At 39.2% G+C, this 16,253-nt stretch overlaps 1 protein-coding gene across 1 annotated transcript in view; it reads left to right on the top strand.

Annotated features, from left to right (window-relative positions):
• The window catches only part of CADPS (Ca++-dependent secretion activator), a 755,300-nt gene that overhangs the window by 623,837 nt on the left and 115,210 nt on the right, over positions 1-16,253 (top strand). Inside the window, exons 19-22 of the mRNA XM_006862100.1 lie at positions 7,093-7,199; positions 12,406-12,426; positions 13,644-13,800; positions 15,024-15,165. Coding sequence (XP_006862162.1) covers positions 7,093-7,199; positions 12,406-12,426; positions 13,644-13,800; positions 15,024-15,165 — 427 coding nt within the window. The remainder of the gene's footprint in view (positions 1-7,092; positions 7,200-12,405; positions 12,427-13,643; positions 13,801-15,023; positions 15,166-16,253) is intronic.

Below are 16,253 nucleotides of genomic sequence, written 5' to 3'. Positions count from 1 at the left end.
AAGCAATTTTCCATTAAATGCCAGTGGCCTCATTTGTTACACTCAGCCCTAGAGGGCCTCGAACCTCTGACTAGTCTTACACGGTCTGCAACACAATCTTACCAAACAATCTAAGTAAGAAAGGCAGGAAGCTTTGTGAGTTAGTTTTTCTTTCCATACTGCATTGATGTGGTCCAGCAAAAAAAGGATCTCATCTGTTTATTTTGGATTTTATTAAATGATTCTGCCAGACCATTATTACATATTCTTATTTCCCAATCTTTAAAAAATATTATTAATATCTCTAGAGTTCTATTTCCTATAAACCTAAAATTCATTTTCTCAGTTAAATAGCCAAGTAGCCATGAAGCAAACTTGACAATGGAATATGTCCCTCTCAACCTACAGATTAAACCCATGGTTCATCTAACACTCTTTGTTGTTGTTAAGTACCGTGGAGTCGGTTCTAACTCATAGTGACCTGGCACAGGATTTCCAAGGCTGCAAATCTTTATGGGAGCAGAAAGCCTCATCTTTCTCCCATGGAACAGCTGGTAGTTTCAAACTGCCAACTTTGAGTTTAGCAGCCCGATTCGTAACCACTACGCTACCAACACTCTTTGTTGTTGATACGTGCCGTGGAGTTGGTTCCGACTCATAGTGACCCTGTACAGGGTTTCCGAGGCTGTAAATCTTTACAGGAGCAGAAAGCCTCATCTTTCTCCCACGGAACAGTTGGTAGTTTCAAACTGCTGACCTTGCTGTTCGCAGCCCGATTCGTAACCACTACACTACCAGAGCTCCTTACACCAACACTCTTTAGTAACATATAATTTCTATTCTCTGCAATGAGAGCAGTGGCGACACAAGGGGATCAGATCTATATAATGGAAGTCCCAGTAAAGCAGGTAGATGGAATCTATGATCCAGGTAGACATCATTTTAGGGAGGTAGGGTTCCCTGGATAACATAGCAGGTCTGTCTGCTTAGCTTCCTGTTCTGACTCTCACTTTTATCTACTCCCACCCATAGTCACAGCAAGCAAATCCTACAGGCTAGTTATTTTCAACAAAGTGTGCTACAACCACTGACATCTTCAGGAACACACTAGTGGGCTGGAACTGGAACTGTTTAAAAGATGGGCTTTCCATCATTCATATCCATCTCTCTTCTGAGATTCCAGGGGCGGGCAGTCTGCTGGAGACAGAGAGGGCCAGAGTAGTTGAGAGGTAGTTATGGCGTGTCTCTCGCTCCTAGGTGGGTGTGATGTGTCTCTTCCTTGGCATAGCTGAGCATGCAGAGGAATTCTTTTTTTGTTTTTCTACAGTCACATTTAACTCTCTCTCTGGAAGCCAAGCAGATTTAATTGTGTAAACATGAGCAATGGTAATTTGGTAAATGAAGTTGGAAACCAAGGTATGATGTTTTTGTTTTGCTCTGTGAAGGGGGAAAAAAACACAACAGGGAACATGTTTTTCTATGGTGGCAAACCTCCCTGTCAGAATTCCGGACAGTTGGCAGAAAGGGACTCCCTTCCCAATTCCTCATCAAGACCCATTGAGTGAAAATGTGAATCTGTTGCCTCTCAGGTTATAGATCATTACTTATAACCCGAGACCAAGTATTTCTTCACACGGGTTGAGTTACCAGGGTGAGAATGAGTAAGGAGTTTCCAGGAGAATTGCACACTCAGGTAACACACACTCACAGAAAGAAATGCCCAGGAGGCTGTTACCAGAACTGTGCCTAACTTTAGCAAAGCTGTAGGTGGAAAACCAGATTTAAACAAAATTTAAAATACAGAACACTTGTGTGTGTGAGAGAGGCTCAGTAGTTGCCTTCCTTTAAACAGCAATAATTTAAAACTGATTTTCTAAATTCTGTTTACACACAATCTTACCAAACAATTTAAATAAGAAATGGGTGAAGCTTTGTGGTTTTTTTCGTCTTTTCTTTTCATCCTGCGTTCAAAACATTGAGACGGTTCACCAAGAAAAGGATCTCATCCATCAACTTTTGATTTTGCTAAGTGATTCTACCAGAATATTATATGTATCCTTATTTCTGAATCTTTTTATTATTATCAATGTCTCTAGAGTTTTGTTTCATATAAACCTACAGTAAAATTCATTTTCTTAGTTAAAAATCCCAGCAAACCAAGAAGCAAACTTGGCAACAGCAGAGTATGTCCCTCTCACCATACAGATTGCTTTAGAAATCAGAACTATTAGGAAGGAGCATGTCCAAGGTTAATGAGACGCTCATTAAAGAGAGAGAGAATTATAGACGGGGAGTGCTCCGAGCCTCTATCGAAGGGGGAGGCTATTGTTATAAGATGTTTGCTGTGCTGATATTGTAAACCACATGACAGATGGGTCAAGTGCTGATTATGGTATTCTAACATTTGGAATAGCAAGTAACATATTTGATAAGCTGGCAAGTTTTTATATATGATTCAATCCACAATATAAAAGCCATGAGAATTCCAAATTGAAAATAATTAAATGAGCTGGAGACAATCAGATACCACACATTTTTTTTCCACAAAAAAATGACAGATTTTTGCATCTTTGAAATTCCTCAAAGGGAGCAAGAATATTTTCTAGCTCACTTGAACTAATAACAGCCCTTCATCTGCTTTTGTAAAGCAATTAATTCCTCTCTTCTCCCAACATGGAGGTAACAATAAACATTTGTAGGCATCTTAATGCTTTCCAGAGATCTGGTCCATTCATTGTTTCAAGTGTCTTATTAGCAACCCCGCAAGGTAGACAGAAAAGATATTTCTTATTCTCTATTTACAGGTGAGTACAGTAAAGCAGAGAGACTTTTATAGAACAGGTGCAAGGTTATGTAGAATATTAAGTAGCATATTGAAAATGAAAAGCCAGCTTCTCCAACTATTAATCCCTCAAGTCATACTTCTGGTCATCTGACAGGAAGAACATCTGCTGACTTAGTGATATTGTTGTTGTCGGGTTGGTTCCAATTCATGGTGACACTATATAGGGTTTCTGAGACTGGAACCACCAACCTTGTGGTTCTCAGTCCAGTGATTATCCTACAGAGCCACCAAGCTCCGTATTCACATACTGTTGTTGGTAAGTCCTGTCAAGTCAGTTCCGACTCATAGCAACCCAGTATAGGGTTTCCAAGGTGGAAATCTTTATAGAAGCAGAAACCTCATCTTTCCCCCTCAGAGTGACTGGTAGATTAGAACTGCTGACCTTACGGTTAGCAATCCAGCTCAAAATCCATCATCCTCCAAGGCACCTAGATGTTCTTTATTGTACAAAAGTGCAAAAGTGTATCTTCTTTTGGTTGGGGATGCAGCCGCCATCATGCACGTGTATCCATCTGAATAAAGACACATCCACTATCTGCATTCAGCTTCAGAGTGTCTCGGGAGGGGTGGTGCTGGTGACGCTGGTAAGAGTCTCGTTCCTTGTCAAACTACGTCACACCTCTGTTATGTCAAAGTAACGCCAAGAGGGTAGTGGCTCTCCGTTTGTCGTTTATCATTTTTGCCTGTTTGGTTGTTCTTTTCAGAGTTTGTCATCTTTCTTGTCACTCTTTGTTAAAGTCACTTTGTGTCTTTACTTTTTTACTGTCTCTCTCCACCTACCTGAGCAGCTTATCCACCACCTCCTGGGCCTCCTCCTCCTCCACCCACCCAAACGCAGACCAGCATGTTCTATCAGAGGTTCAAAGGCATGCCTAGGCCAAAATCAAGTACTGTAAACTTCCATCATTTCTTGACTTGGCAGCTTTCTAGTTTAGTTTGCTTTTCTGTTCACGTTTCTTCTTGAAATTTCTGTTTGGAACATTAAGCTGAGGCTCAGGCTCTCAAGTTTAACGAAGTAGGTTTCGAGAGACTCAAAAGAGAGCATTTATTTCCAAATGTCCACATTTTTTGTCTAGCTATGTCTGACATATGCAACATTTTCAAATTTCAATGTCAGCACAAAATAACATTGTTGTTGCATAACATTTTGCATGACGATTTTTTTCTGTTAATAGCTTCAATTCTGTTGTATGAAATGTTTCCTAAGTATATGGTATTTTTAATTCCCTTCCGTCAGTGCTCCAGCTAGTACAAGATTGGGGTGCAATTATCACAATACATTTGAAGACAGCAAAATGGACCAAACAAAATAATTTCTTAGCACAAATTTTTCGACCTTGGGTGGGATTAGAGGGAGGAGTTGCTATAGAATTTTGCACAATATTTTCTTTAAAGACAACATCTTAGAGAAGTCATATTTAGTGCCATTTTTGCCATTTAGCTAGCAAATTAGCTATGCAAATGAAGAAGAAAATAGTGCTATGTTTCAATAAAGTAGCTTATCTACAGATAATGGAATTGCAGCTAATTAATAATAAATGAAAGTCTGGTTACATGGGTTAATTGGCAGATCAAGCATTTTAGATTAAAGGATCCCTAACCTACTTACTTTAATGGTTACATGTTAAAGTAAAATTGGAAAAGGTTTTATTAAACATACTGTCTGTATATATACATCAAGCAAACACATATCTGCGTACATGTGCACGTATTCATAAAACGGCTGCGTGCACATATACACTTTATGTGTACCTATTTATCTTATATTGTAATCAATCTAAGAGTATTGTATATTAATACAAATCTTCAGATGGTCTTAGCTTAAGCGTCTTGGATTTCTCCAAAAATAAAGATATCATTCACTGTTTATAAATGAAAGTACATAAAAATATTGGTGGGAATGATTTCACTTTTGCATCGTATGCCACGTGCAGCTAAAATTCCTCGGGATTTGGTGACTATTCCACCTAAAATGACAATGCTCTCTATTTCTAAAGCAAGAGAGTTCCAAGATGGGCCTCAGGGAGGACTTCTGCAAATTTGTATTAATGTGCAGCCTTGTCTGGCTATTAGAAAATGTATGTAAGTGTGTGATGTGTGTTTGTGGGTGTATGTGTCCAATGGGTAATAAGCATAGGATGAGGGATTTGCAAATTGATGTGTAAATGTGAACATCAACTCATAAAAACTAGTAGCCCATGCATATTTACTATCAAAATGCAAATGCCTCACTCTAACCATATTACTCAAACATATATACGCAGTATGTTTGTAGAAACGCCTGAAAGTCTACTAATGAAATTGTGATTATCCACGTATGAAATTGTAAATAGGCCAGGGGCCCCAGAAAGCACAGGAATCAATCTTATCACTCATTCTTTCTCCCAATAGTTAGATGAGCTGTCAGCCCCTAAACTACCTAATCTCCCTACTCTGGGTGTCAGATCTGCTCCACCTTCATGTCAGAACCACTTCCAGACAGCTTTCCACCTGGGCGTAGCACTGACCTGAATCCAAGGCCATTTTCACAGTAGCTATCAGATATTGTTGGATTGAAACTGTCAACACTGGGTAATCTTACTCAGCTCCGTCCTATTGGCTGGAGCATTCTTTTCTATAGGATCTCATTGGGTTTGTTTTGCCACATTAAAACTTAAATGCCATCACTCCGAAATGTTCTTCACTTACTTAAGGAATGCACAAAGTGAAATTATAAAGTCTTTTCTAAAAATTGGCAATCTATAATGATTTGGTTTTGAAGAGCTTCTAAAAGTCAGCCATTGAAAACTCTATAGAGCACAGTTCTACTCTTATATACATGGGATCACCCTAAGTTGAGATAAACTTAATGGCAACTGGCTATGATTGGTTTTAAAGCTCTTCCTTCTTCCTAAAAATCATAAAACTTCCTATGAATAATCAGGTAATTTTTTTCTATCAAGAAAAACCCTGAAGCCAACACCTTTCTGCTTCTGATGAAAAGAAGAAAATAAGTTTCAGCAGTCCAGATATATGTGTACCTATGGAATTGCACCAAATGATCACCTTTCCCATTATGCCCAGACATTCTAAATGATCCTGAGGCTTCAAGGTTTGAAAGGTGCTAAGCAAGAAATAAAGGAGCCCTGTGGGTGCAACAGTCAAGTGCTCAGCTGCTAACTGAAAGGTCAGCGGTTCAAATCCAACCAGGGGCTCCATGGAAGGAAAGAGCTGACAATCTTTTACCATAAAAATTACAGCTTAGGAAACCCTGTGAGAAAGTTCTCTTTTGTCACATGGGTCTCCATAAGTTGAAAATCGACCCAATGATAGCTAATAACAAAAAGTTAGAAATGTAAGTTCTTTGGTGAGATCAGACTGGTAGAAGTCAGGTAATTTCATGGACAAAGCAGTCATTTATCTTAATTTCCCCCTGAGGAACAGATGTTTATAATTGTTGGCATCATAATGACATTGTCAAACATGAACTGAGCTCTAGACAGAGTACAGCATTAGTCAGGGGTTGGGTTATTCTTGAACCAGGTAAAATACACAACCCTTCCAACACAATAGAAATGAAAAACAAAAAACAAATCCAAGTACTTTTGTGCAACTTAAACTTTCAATTGTACCACCCTGTGGCACAAACTGCAAGTAATTCACCCCCACACCCTTTTAATAATTCTATCCTGCCCTCTATCTAATACCACAAGAATGTCTTATTTTCTTTGCAATCTCCTCCCTGGACAACTTGAAACAGCCAGACCTTTGAATATGCGTTCTCAAAATGAGTGTTCCAACTCCTGTTAGGCATGCAGACCTATAATGAAAAACAATTCTGTAGTATCAAATGTTTAATGACACATCCAGAAAACAAATTGTAGCAGCAATCAAGATTAAGCTTCTGTTATGTCTTTCCACTTCAGGTGGCACGAACACAGTCTAGAGAATGATATAAGATAGTGTGTTCATGCTGTCTTTAAAGAATGTGTGTAAAAAAATGTCACTAAATTTGGCATGGGCTGCCATAGACTTCATATAGTTGAATATGCAAATAAAAAGCTGGAGCACTGTTTTTTTCCTAATATGTATTATAATGACAGTAACGATAATGATAAAATAAAATGGCTTTATGGTTTGCTCACTACTAACTACATGGAACTTAACATTTGCATGAAACTTTTTGACAAATGGAAAACTTCCTGAAATTTTTTGATCCACTAGTTCTAATGGCCACAGAACTAGCCTGCTGTTTTCTCTGACTTTTAATGCAAATTCTTGTACTTCAGAAAATGTAGGTCGATTAATCACTCCAGCCAAAAAGCTTGAAGACACAATACGTCTTGCCGAACTAGTCATTGAAGTTCTTCAACAAAATGAGGAGCATCATGCAGAGGTGAGCAGGTGTGGTGGGAAATGTCATTTATTTGTTTTAGCTGTGATCCTAGATCCCTCCTCCTGGCCAGATCATGTCAACGATGCCAAAACACCTGTTTTCTTTCAACTGGGCTCACTAAGAGAATAAAGGCACACGTTTTGCAAGGAGAAACCTTTGGAAGGTTGTATACAGCAACCAAAATGTGGTTATGTTTTGTACATTTCAGCCTAAATTTTCTAGCCAAGAACAAACAAGGTGAGTGTCTTTCACAGAATTACTCAAGGTTTACCGATGTCCAGCACACACAAAATATTTTTTGGTCTTTTGTGGATGTTCTTGTTGCCACCACTGTTGTTTTTATTGGTTCTTTGGTATGTGGATCGTGGGGGCCATGGTTTTGAATTTATCACTGTAACTTTCTCTGCTTGCACTGTGGTTTTCATTTTTATCCTTAGATTACTTGAGTTGCTAAACACAGTGGTAAAGTGAACTATTCGGTGTTGTTCACCATGTCAATTCTCCAAACCTACATCTAAATAAATATATCCTGCTTTTTTTTTTTATATCTACTACTGTCAAAACGACTGTTTTTATAATAACTATAAGCTAAGGGTTTTAAAGCTAACTAAATCTCAAACCTGTACAGACATTAAACAACCCAACCTTTCCGAGAGAAGATTCAAAGATCTTATGACAGTCATACTGTTGGGTCACTGCTTGTTTCAAATCTGAGGTTTAAAATCCTATCTTTTAAAAAAACTTTTTTTTTTTTTTAAATTGCACTAAATCTCACGCTTCCTCTACATCCAGATCTACAACAAAAGGGGGAGGGAAGGGGTATTCCATAAAAATAATTTCTCAAGCACCTAAAATGATCATTCCCATAACTAAATGGAAATTGACAGTATAGATAAATTATCTATAACACACCATAAATCTAATCGTCCCGACTAATGCCTTATTGCATATTTAAATTTCCTCCCTGTTTCTCTACTGTTCATTCAATGTTGGCTGATCGTGACAGGGAAAAGAGGTATGTGACTAAACGAAATGAGCCAGCCACCTGCTGTCATACACTGTGCATGCCCTTCCAGTACCATGTCTTCTAATGGGACTTTTCCTGGGTGTTCCTGCTTTCTAACATTGACTCAAGGAATGTAACAGCAACTTCCAGTGAACTGCTTGTGAAATGGGTGTCCCTCCACAGCAGAGTAAATGTGGGTGATTCTCTTGTGCGTGCATGAAGCAATTGATATCCTAAACATTGAGTGCAGTTACATCCCAAGACACGCCTCCTACCTGCCTTGATTCTGTCCTTAACCTGCTGTAGTTCCCTATGTCCGTCTAACTTGCCTTTCTTATAGCAGATGAGTAACAAACTTAGTAACCAGTAGTTAGCCAGAGGGATACTAATCTTCCTGTAGAACTGTCGGTATGTAAGCCATATATACAGTATTTATATATAGAGAGAGTGCTGAAGAATCATTATTCTCCAAACGATCAGAGAATGATGGCTTATCTATGTCATGGTACAATTAACTTTGGCAGCTTCCAACAAGATACAGCCATGAGTGAGAAGGGGAACAAATCAACAATCTCCAGATATATAAAACCACCTCCAGGCTTATGCAACTAACTTGAGTTAGAATTTTTATTCCTAGCTCTATTCTTTATGATGTTCTTTTGGGATTGAGGCATTTGGGGTTCAAGAAAAGGTAAGTATGTTCTTCCAAGTGGCCCTCAAACTCATTTGCAGAGACATTGAAGGCATTTGGCCTAGCCACCCCTGATTTGGAGTCCTGATGTGGTGCTATAGAATCATCACTGGACTTCTTAACCACAAGGTCGGCATTTCCAACCCACCAACCCTTCCGTGGAAACCCTCTACGGAATCACTATTAGTTGGAACTGATTTCACAGTACTTATTAACAGCAACAACAACAACCCCTGATTGGGATGGTTCCAGCTTTTCCCAGGATGCCTGATCAAATCCGTACACTTTAAAAGTCATGGATACAAAAGAACAACAGGTCACAGTTCAGCTTTTAAGTGAATGGTCAAAGAAAAGTCACATGATATGCTTGATTTATAATCAAGTTATTCTCTGAGGCTGCTACAGAATGTGTCAATTTCCGAATTATTCTCAAGCAAGCTGCCAGGGAAAAGTTTACATTCCAAAGGAGGTATATTCACTTTCCCCCAAAGCCCCTTTTCACTAAATTGATTATCATCTTCACAAAATATCCCAGTCTTATAGATTCAAAAGCCAAATGTTGAATAAGCAGGGCAGAAATCAGTTCAATTCTGTTCTCATCCCTAACTTCAGAAGTTAGTAGTGAAAACCAGCATACTTTGGATTTCCAGAAACCAAGCTTGCTTTTCGAACAATGCACAGGATCCATTAATTAATCAACTAATTAAAAACTACTTAAGGAGCATTTTGTATTTGCTGTGTACTCGCTTTTGCACCTACCTGAGTGATTTTTTTTTAAAGGACGGGAGTTCTAAGGTAACAGGCCTTCAAGCAATAGAATGCAGAGTAGCCAAGAAGAGCTCAGGCTCTGACTGCCAACTTCACCTCTTCCATACTTTGAGGCCCTGACCTCAGTAGTTACCTTCCCTTATGCTGTATATTGGAGATAAAAATATAATCTGCCACAAATGGCTCTTGTTAGTTTGGAAGGCCACATGAAATGAAGTATGATCCATATGCAACAAAGGTTCGCTGTTTTGTTTATTAGGAACAAATCACTAAGGAAGCAAAATATATGAATACGTAATTATGAACAGGACAAAACCTAAGTGGAAAGTACCAAGTAAAAAAAAAAAGTATTGAAAGGAGAGTTGTGAAATGATCCAGAAAGGCACCTCAACCTGTTCCCAGCCTTCACTGCCAATTGAATCACCTGCGAAGATCTGAAAAAAAAACTACCAAAAACCAGGTCTCACTCGGCACAATAATTGTGAATCTCATGGGGAAGGCCCAAGCTTCAGTCGTGTTATGCTGTTGTATGGCTGGACCTCAGAACCACTGGGCTGCAGCCAAAGATGTAGAATTTTCACTGATGCATAAAAGATGGGTTGTTTCTGCCAAAAAGGATGAAGTTAGAACAAGTGTTTTCTACCAACCAGTACTCGCTGCCGTATTCTTTATGTGCTCTGTAAACTCTAGAAAAACGTCAAATCATAGGCATGATGTTAGACTGTCCAGCCATGCTGCACATGATACCACACAGATAAAAGCAGCCACATCCCCTGGGGCAAAAAAAAATCCTTAAAGTCGTTTTAAAATTCCAAAATAAAGCAACTAAATGTCCCAAGAGAAAAATAAAAATTCCCAGTAGTTAAGGCTATATTTTAAATACACACATGCAGTGTATGGTAGTAGTTCTCACATTTATTTCTTAATTATAACTCTGTTCTGTTCTCAGGAGCTAAACTATGAAAACACACACATGCATACAGCCACATAAATGAATTATGCCTTCATATATTGTTGCTTCACTTTCTCAATCTCTCTCTATGTATACGTATGTATATGTATATATGTATTGTGGCATATAGAGGGGTACATATATACATGTTAGTTTGTGTGCAAAATATATCTAGTATGTTCAGTGTGGTTAACTGTACCCCTAAAGCCCACATCTTTGCCTGTGAATAATGGAAATAATTGGGTGAGTATTTACAACATTTAACTCCTCATGGTCTTTGTAAAATATTTCTACAAACTGTAGATGTTCACAAATATTATGTTAGCTCATGAACAAAAATTGCATTCACACATGCCAGCAAGCGTAAAACAAATATATATAGTTGCTGTTTTCTTTTTAGAGTCTTCTTCTGCCTAACTCAGTCTCGCAGACTCTGTTCATGATTGAAATTATGATATGGCTGTTGGTTGTTAGTTGTATTGCTTCATTGGGTGCTATGATGGGGATTTGAAAGAATTACCGAGGATGTACAGAAATAATCCTGAAATCCACCTCTTCTACAACCCACATTTAAATTCTCTTAGTCCACTAAGTCCAAGATTCTTCTGCCAGGCTCCATGATAATAATTCGTATCACAGTAATCACTGTTCTTAGTAGGGTAGCCTAGCAATATGATGAGTAACACAACCACTATAGATATTTGCTCAATAATTTATCACTTTATAACTTGAAACTTAAGTTCTCTGGAGATGTTAGAAGTGGGTGCTTCCTGTGACCTCTGGTTTGCAACTTTTAAATTAAAAATCTGGTAAGAAATAGGTATCAGGTTGTATCAAGCTCAAGATTTTTTTTAAGTTTTGCTTTTTTGTTTGAGCAAAATCATGTCTGGGAAGGTAATTTGGTCTTCCTAGTTAATGTTTCCAGGACTCGCCATGAAAATGTGAAGTGAATTCAATGACTAAAGAATGAGTACGGCAACCATTAGGTATGCCCTTGTGACTTCTGCAAACAACCTGGATCGGAATGGATGACTGTCAGCATCCAAATAGGGTTCAGGAGGGGTGGGTGAGGCCTCCAGCAAGTTCCAGTATTTAGATGGTTTCTACCTAAAAGATGGGTGGCTGGGCAGCACTGGGATGGGGATGGAGGATTTCATCCTCTTCTGTACTTTGCCAGGTGGTCAATGAAACCAGACCCAGGTCCCAGGGCTCTCATCCCCATGTGGTGACGCTACAATAAAACCTCACTGGTTCAGACCTCAACACTTGGAATTTGTGACAAGTCAGTTTCAAATGTGGCTCCTTTCCATTTCCTGAAGCAAAATGTCTGACATGATCTCAGGTTTCTGTGGAAGTTCTAAAGGGTCTTCTTGCACATTAGATCAACTCAGATATTTTTTTTCTCTCCAATCTCAGGGCCTATGAAAGGAGAGCTTCCCTTTGTCTTAAATTCACAGGTCAGCTTATCTGACAATTATTACAAGTAAAAAGAACATATATATATTTACAATACATTCCTATGAAAATCAATGTAGACTAAATTAGTGCCTTTCCATTTAGTACCTGATTGCAGATTGCATTTGAAAGCCTGTAAGCTGATACCTCTGTTTAGAAAGCCCAATAATTGCGGCTGTTTGGCTGATACACTAGCATCTCCTTTCCTCCATTACTCTGAATCAGTGAGATTTTACTGTAAATTAAAATGGAAACAGCAGGTGTCTATTTCCAGCCAAGCCGACCTTGCAGAATGGTCCATGACTTGATTTTTTCCATTTAATTTGCAAACCAGCCACATGTTGATAAAGGAGAAGTAAGTAAAATGAAATCTCATGAAAAAAGGAGAGGTGGACTCCTAGCCTGTCTCTTAGTGGCTGTTAGAACATCCCCAATAACTAAAGATCACAGAAGAGCTTGGCCATTGAACAAACTCTTTCATTTATGGAATTATTTCCATAATCATCTTTCATGTTCCCAAATGCCTTCCCATCTTTTATTTTTCTTTTATTCGGTGAATGCTCCAGAAAGTGTTTCTGATGTAAATACTTTACGGCATTGGGTGGGGGAGGAGAGGGATGAGGAAAGGCTGGTGATTTATTTTGGGTCTCTTTTCTCTGCTCTCTTTAAAATCAGCAAAAAAGCCCCTGTTGACACTGCCACTCATTCTGCATGCTCCCTGCCAGAAACGATTCGTCAACATGCATGCATGCCTTTGAATTGCATTCACATCTGGTCCAGTCCGATGCGAATGTCGGCTCTGAGACCCTGCACAATGATTTCCAAGGACCCACGTGCATGAAAATGAGTTACTTCACTGATATTTTTGGTTTTCAATGTACATATGTGTGCAACCCCCTCAGAAAAATAAGCCCTAATTTTACTGAGTGTTTTCTAGCATAAAGCTTGTTCCTTCCAACAGACCGAAGGCTTCCTGATTAAAGAGATTTTGACTCAAAGGTGTTGTGGCAATTACAACCATGGCTCCCTTTGACTTGGTATGAAATAGGAGAAACATTTCCAATGTGTAGGGAAGCATGAGTTTCTGAGTTTGTATCAGACCATAGACAATTACTCGGTAATCTCCAGGCATGTACATATAAGGTGAACAATGATCACAATATTTCAAGTTAGCAGACCAGCAGAAAACCCATAAACACAGTGAAGAAACTCCCAAATTCTAACAACTTAGAGCAAGAACTAGCCAACAGTGTTACTAAAGAGCATGACTGGAAACATACTGAGTTATTGTAAATTGAACAGAAATTGCAAGTCTGTCATTTCTACAGCAGCATCTTCTGACCTACAGGTCAGAATAGAGTCTCTAAGGCAGGCCTGGCTTCGTGTAAAGCATTGCCTTGGAACACTTAGAGACACAATTGTATGAAAAACACTGTTCTCTTTACAATAAAATGACCAAACCCTGCAGGATGCACAATTAAACTTGAACAGTGAGGTCTTAAGCTCGTGTCCTATGTCCAAGACAGAAGCTCATCACGTCTTCATCTGTTGTTTTTCTGTCAAATTTCAAAGGCCTTTGCGTGGTGGTCAGACTTAATGGTGGAGCATGCCGAGACGTTCCTGTCACTCTTTGCGGTGGATATGGATGCAGCATTAGAGGTGCAACCCCCAGACACGTGGGACAGTTTTCCACTCTTTCAACTGCTGAATGATTTTCTCCGTACCGATTGTATGTATCTTCTTCTACTGCTTGACATTCTTAAGTGCTGTGCAGATAAACACATTGCCAAATCATCTTTATCCCTATAGACTTCAGGCTGGGCATAGCTCTTTATATTTTTATGATAATTTAAGAAAAAAAGAAAAAAGGTCTCTCAGCTGATGGACATTCCCTTTCTTCCAACAAGTCTTCTATTTCAAGGAGTCCCTCTCTTAAGTAGATAGAGGAACCCAAGGGGCCATGTGAGAAGAGGTGTTAGTCCTGTGTTTTAATCTTTCCTAAACAAGTTATTTAACGTCACTTCTTCACATTTGGCAATTCTTATCAAAAGATGACATCCAGGTGAAAAATAATTTCTAACTAAACATCTTACAGTAGCACACAGCCATAAAATAGACCTCTTTCCCCAGCGAGGAAGGAGAAGGACAGAAGGGATGTTCTTTCTTCTTGATAACATAGTGGGAAGAAGGGGAACACATGCAAGGATTAAAAAAACAAAACCAAAATGGTGTGGATTATTGTCTCGGAAAGGAGTGGGATTCTTTTTCCTTTTAGAATGATGACACAAATGGATAAAATGCATTTGAATTCCATTTTCCTTTCAAACAGATTTAAGCATGAGTTTTGATGTGGTTCATGTACTTGTTTTTTTTTGGTGGTCATCTTTGATGCTGTCACAATGACAAAATCACACACAATCCTGATCACCCACCTAGTTTCTCTCTCTCTTTTACACACACGCACTATCCCAAAGCTTCTCATGCTTTCCTGCACCCCCAAACAATTACTGCAATATAAGACACCAGTCAGAGTAACATTATGGCCACTCAATCTCTCTGTCCTTCTCCCTTTCATCTAGTGTACTGTGACTTCAGGCTCACTGGGAGGATGGACTCCAGCTGGAACTTTCTGGATCATCCCAAGTTGTCTACCATACTCAGTCCCACACCACAGCACCCACACCAACCACACTGCAACCATACCACATGGATGTACACTCTCATCCCACACAACCTACTCTCACACTGAAGGAAGACAGTGGACACTTGCCCTCCCTGGAATAATGTCTGGTGTGGGAAGGTAGTTGCTAGAAACTCCTCAGGGCATTGCATACTTCTTTTCAGCTTACTTAGAAGGGTCATGTTTAATGTAGGAGACAATTACCTGTGTTTACATTGTATGTTGTTAAAGAAACTCTGGTTTCTTACCAAGTTTTTGCTTATCTCTTCTAGATAATTTGTGCAATGGAAAATTTCACAAACACCTGCAGGACCTGTTTGCCCCACTTGTTGTTAGATATGTGGATCTGATGGAGTCCTCAATTGCACAATCCATTCACAGGGGCTTTGAGCGGGAGTCATGGGAACCAGTCAAGTAAGGAAACCTCTTTTGATACCTTCGGAGTGTGGGTGCAAATGACTGGAGAGTCGTACAGAAATGGATTAATGGTGTCATATGATTTTCGTTGTGAGCATGGTCAGAGACCAAACCTGTTCTAGGCTGTGGAGTGTATCCTCAACACCTTGACCAAGTGGAGGGGAGAAGAGGTTAAGACGTGTTTTATGAAGCAGAGGCTTTGTTCTATCACACAGGATAATTAAGGAATATATGTCTGTACTGTGCACCTTACTCCCCTGGTGTTCTCCCTAGGGTTTAGTACTTCCCAAAGTGTGTTCCATGGGTGGATTTAGTCAAGAAATTTACAAACCTGTCTCTCTAAAAGACCAGATAGTGAATATTTTAGTCTCCACATGTCACACAGTATCAGTCACAACTACCCAACTCTGCCAGTGTAGTATAAAAAGTAGCCATTGTTGTTGTTGTGTGCCATCGAGTCAGTTCAAACTCTTAGCAATTCTAAACAATACCTAAACTTCAAGTACATCTGTATTCCTTTAAACTGTTTACGCAGACAGGAAGCTGCCATGCAGGTTAGACTTTGGCCTTCTCTGGTCTAGACCTATAAGACACACTCTATGACCAAATACCCTACTAGTCCCCACCATGCCCTTTTCTCCTGACGGGCCACAAAGCACACTTTTAAAACTCTGAGAATATAGAAACACAGAAGCGTGTGTAAATCTGCTTAATCCAGAATTTCCTAAATGTTTTTTCACTCTGGTGCTCATTTTCTTTTTTATGGGATTTGCATGTATCCTACAGGACACATTACAAAACATTCTGTGCATGGTGTTAGTTTCCACAGCTGCTTAGCACAATTTAGAACCTGTTTAAAGATGATTAGAAGGTTCATTGCTACCTCCAATGCCCAGCAAAGAGGAGGGCTAGGGCTCTGGCCTACCAAAGGGTCAGTTTCAGATTCGCCTTTTTGAAGAGATAGAGAACTCCTATATGGAAAATGTTCTGATGTGATTGGTTAAAACTCTAATAAAGCCTAGTATTGGCTTTGCCCAATTAGTTTTTTGTTGTTGTTTTCCTGTTTTTGTTTTTTCTCTAAGAAA

Source organism: Chrysochloris asiatica, unplaced genomic scaffold, assembly GCF_000296735.1.
Source record: "Chrysochloris asiatica unplaced genomic scaffold, ChrAsi1.0 scaffold00046, whole genome shotgun sequence".
Taxonomy (NCBI): domain Eukaryota; kingdom Metazoa; phylum Chordata; class Mammalia; order Afrosoricida; family Chrysochloridae; genus Chrysochloris; species Chrysochloris asiatica.
Note: the sequence above shows the minus strand (reverse complement) of the source record. Positions and strands in the feature narration are given on the sequence as shown.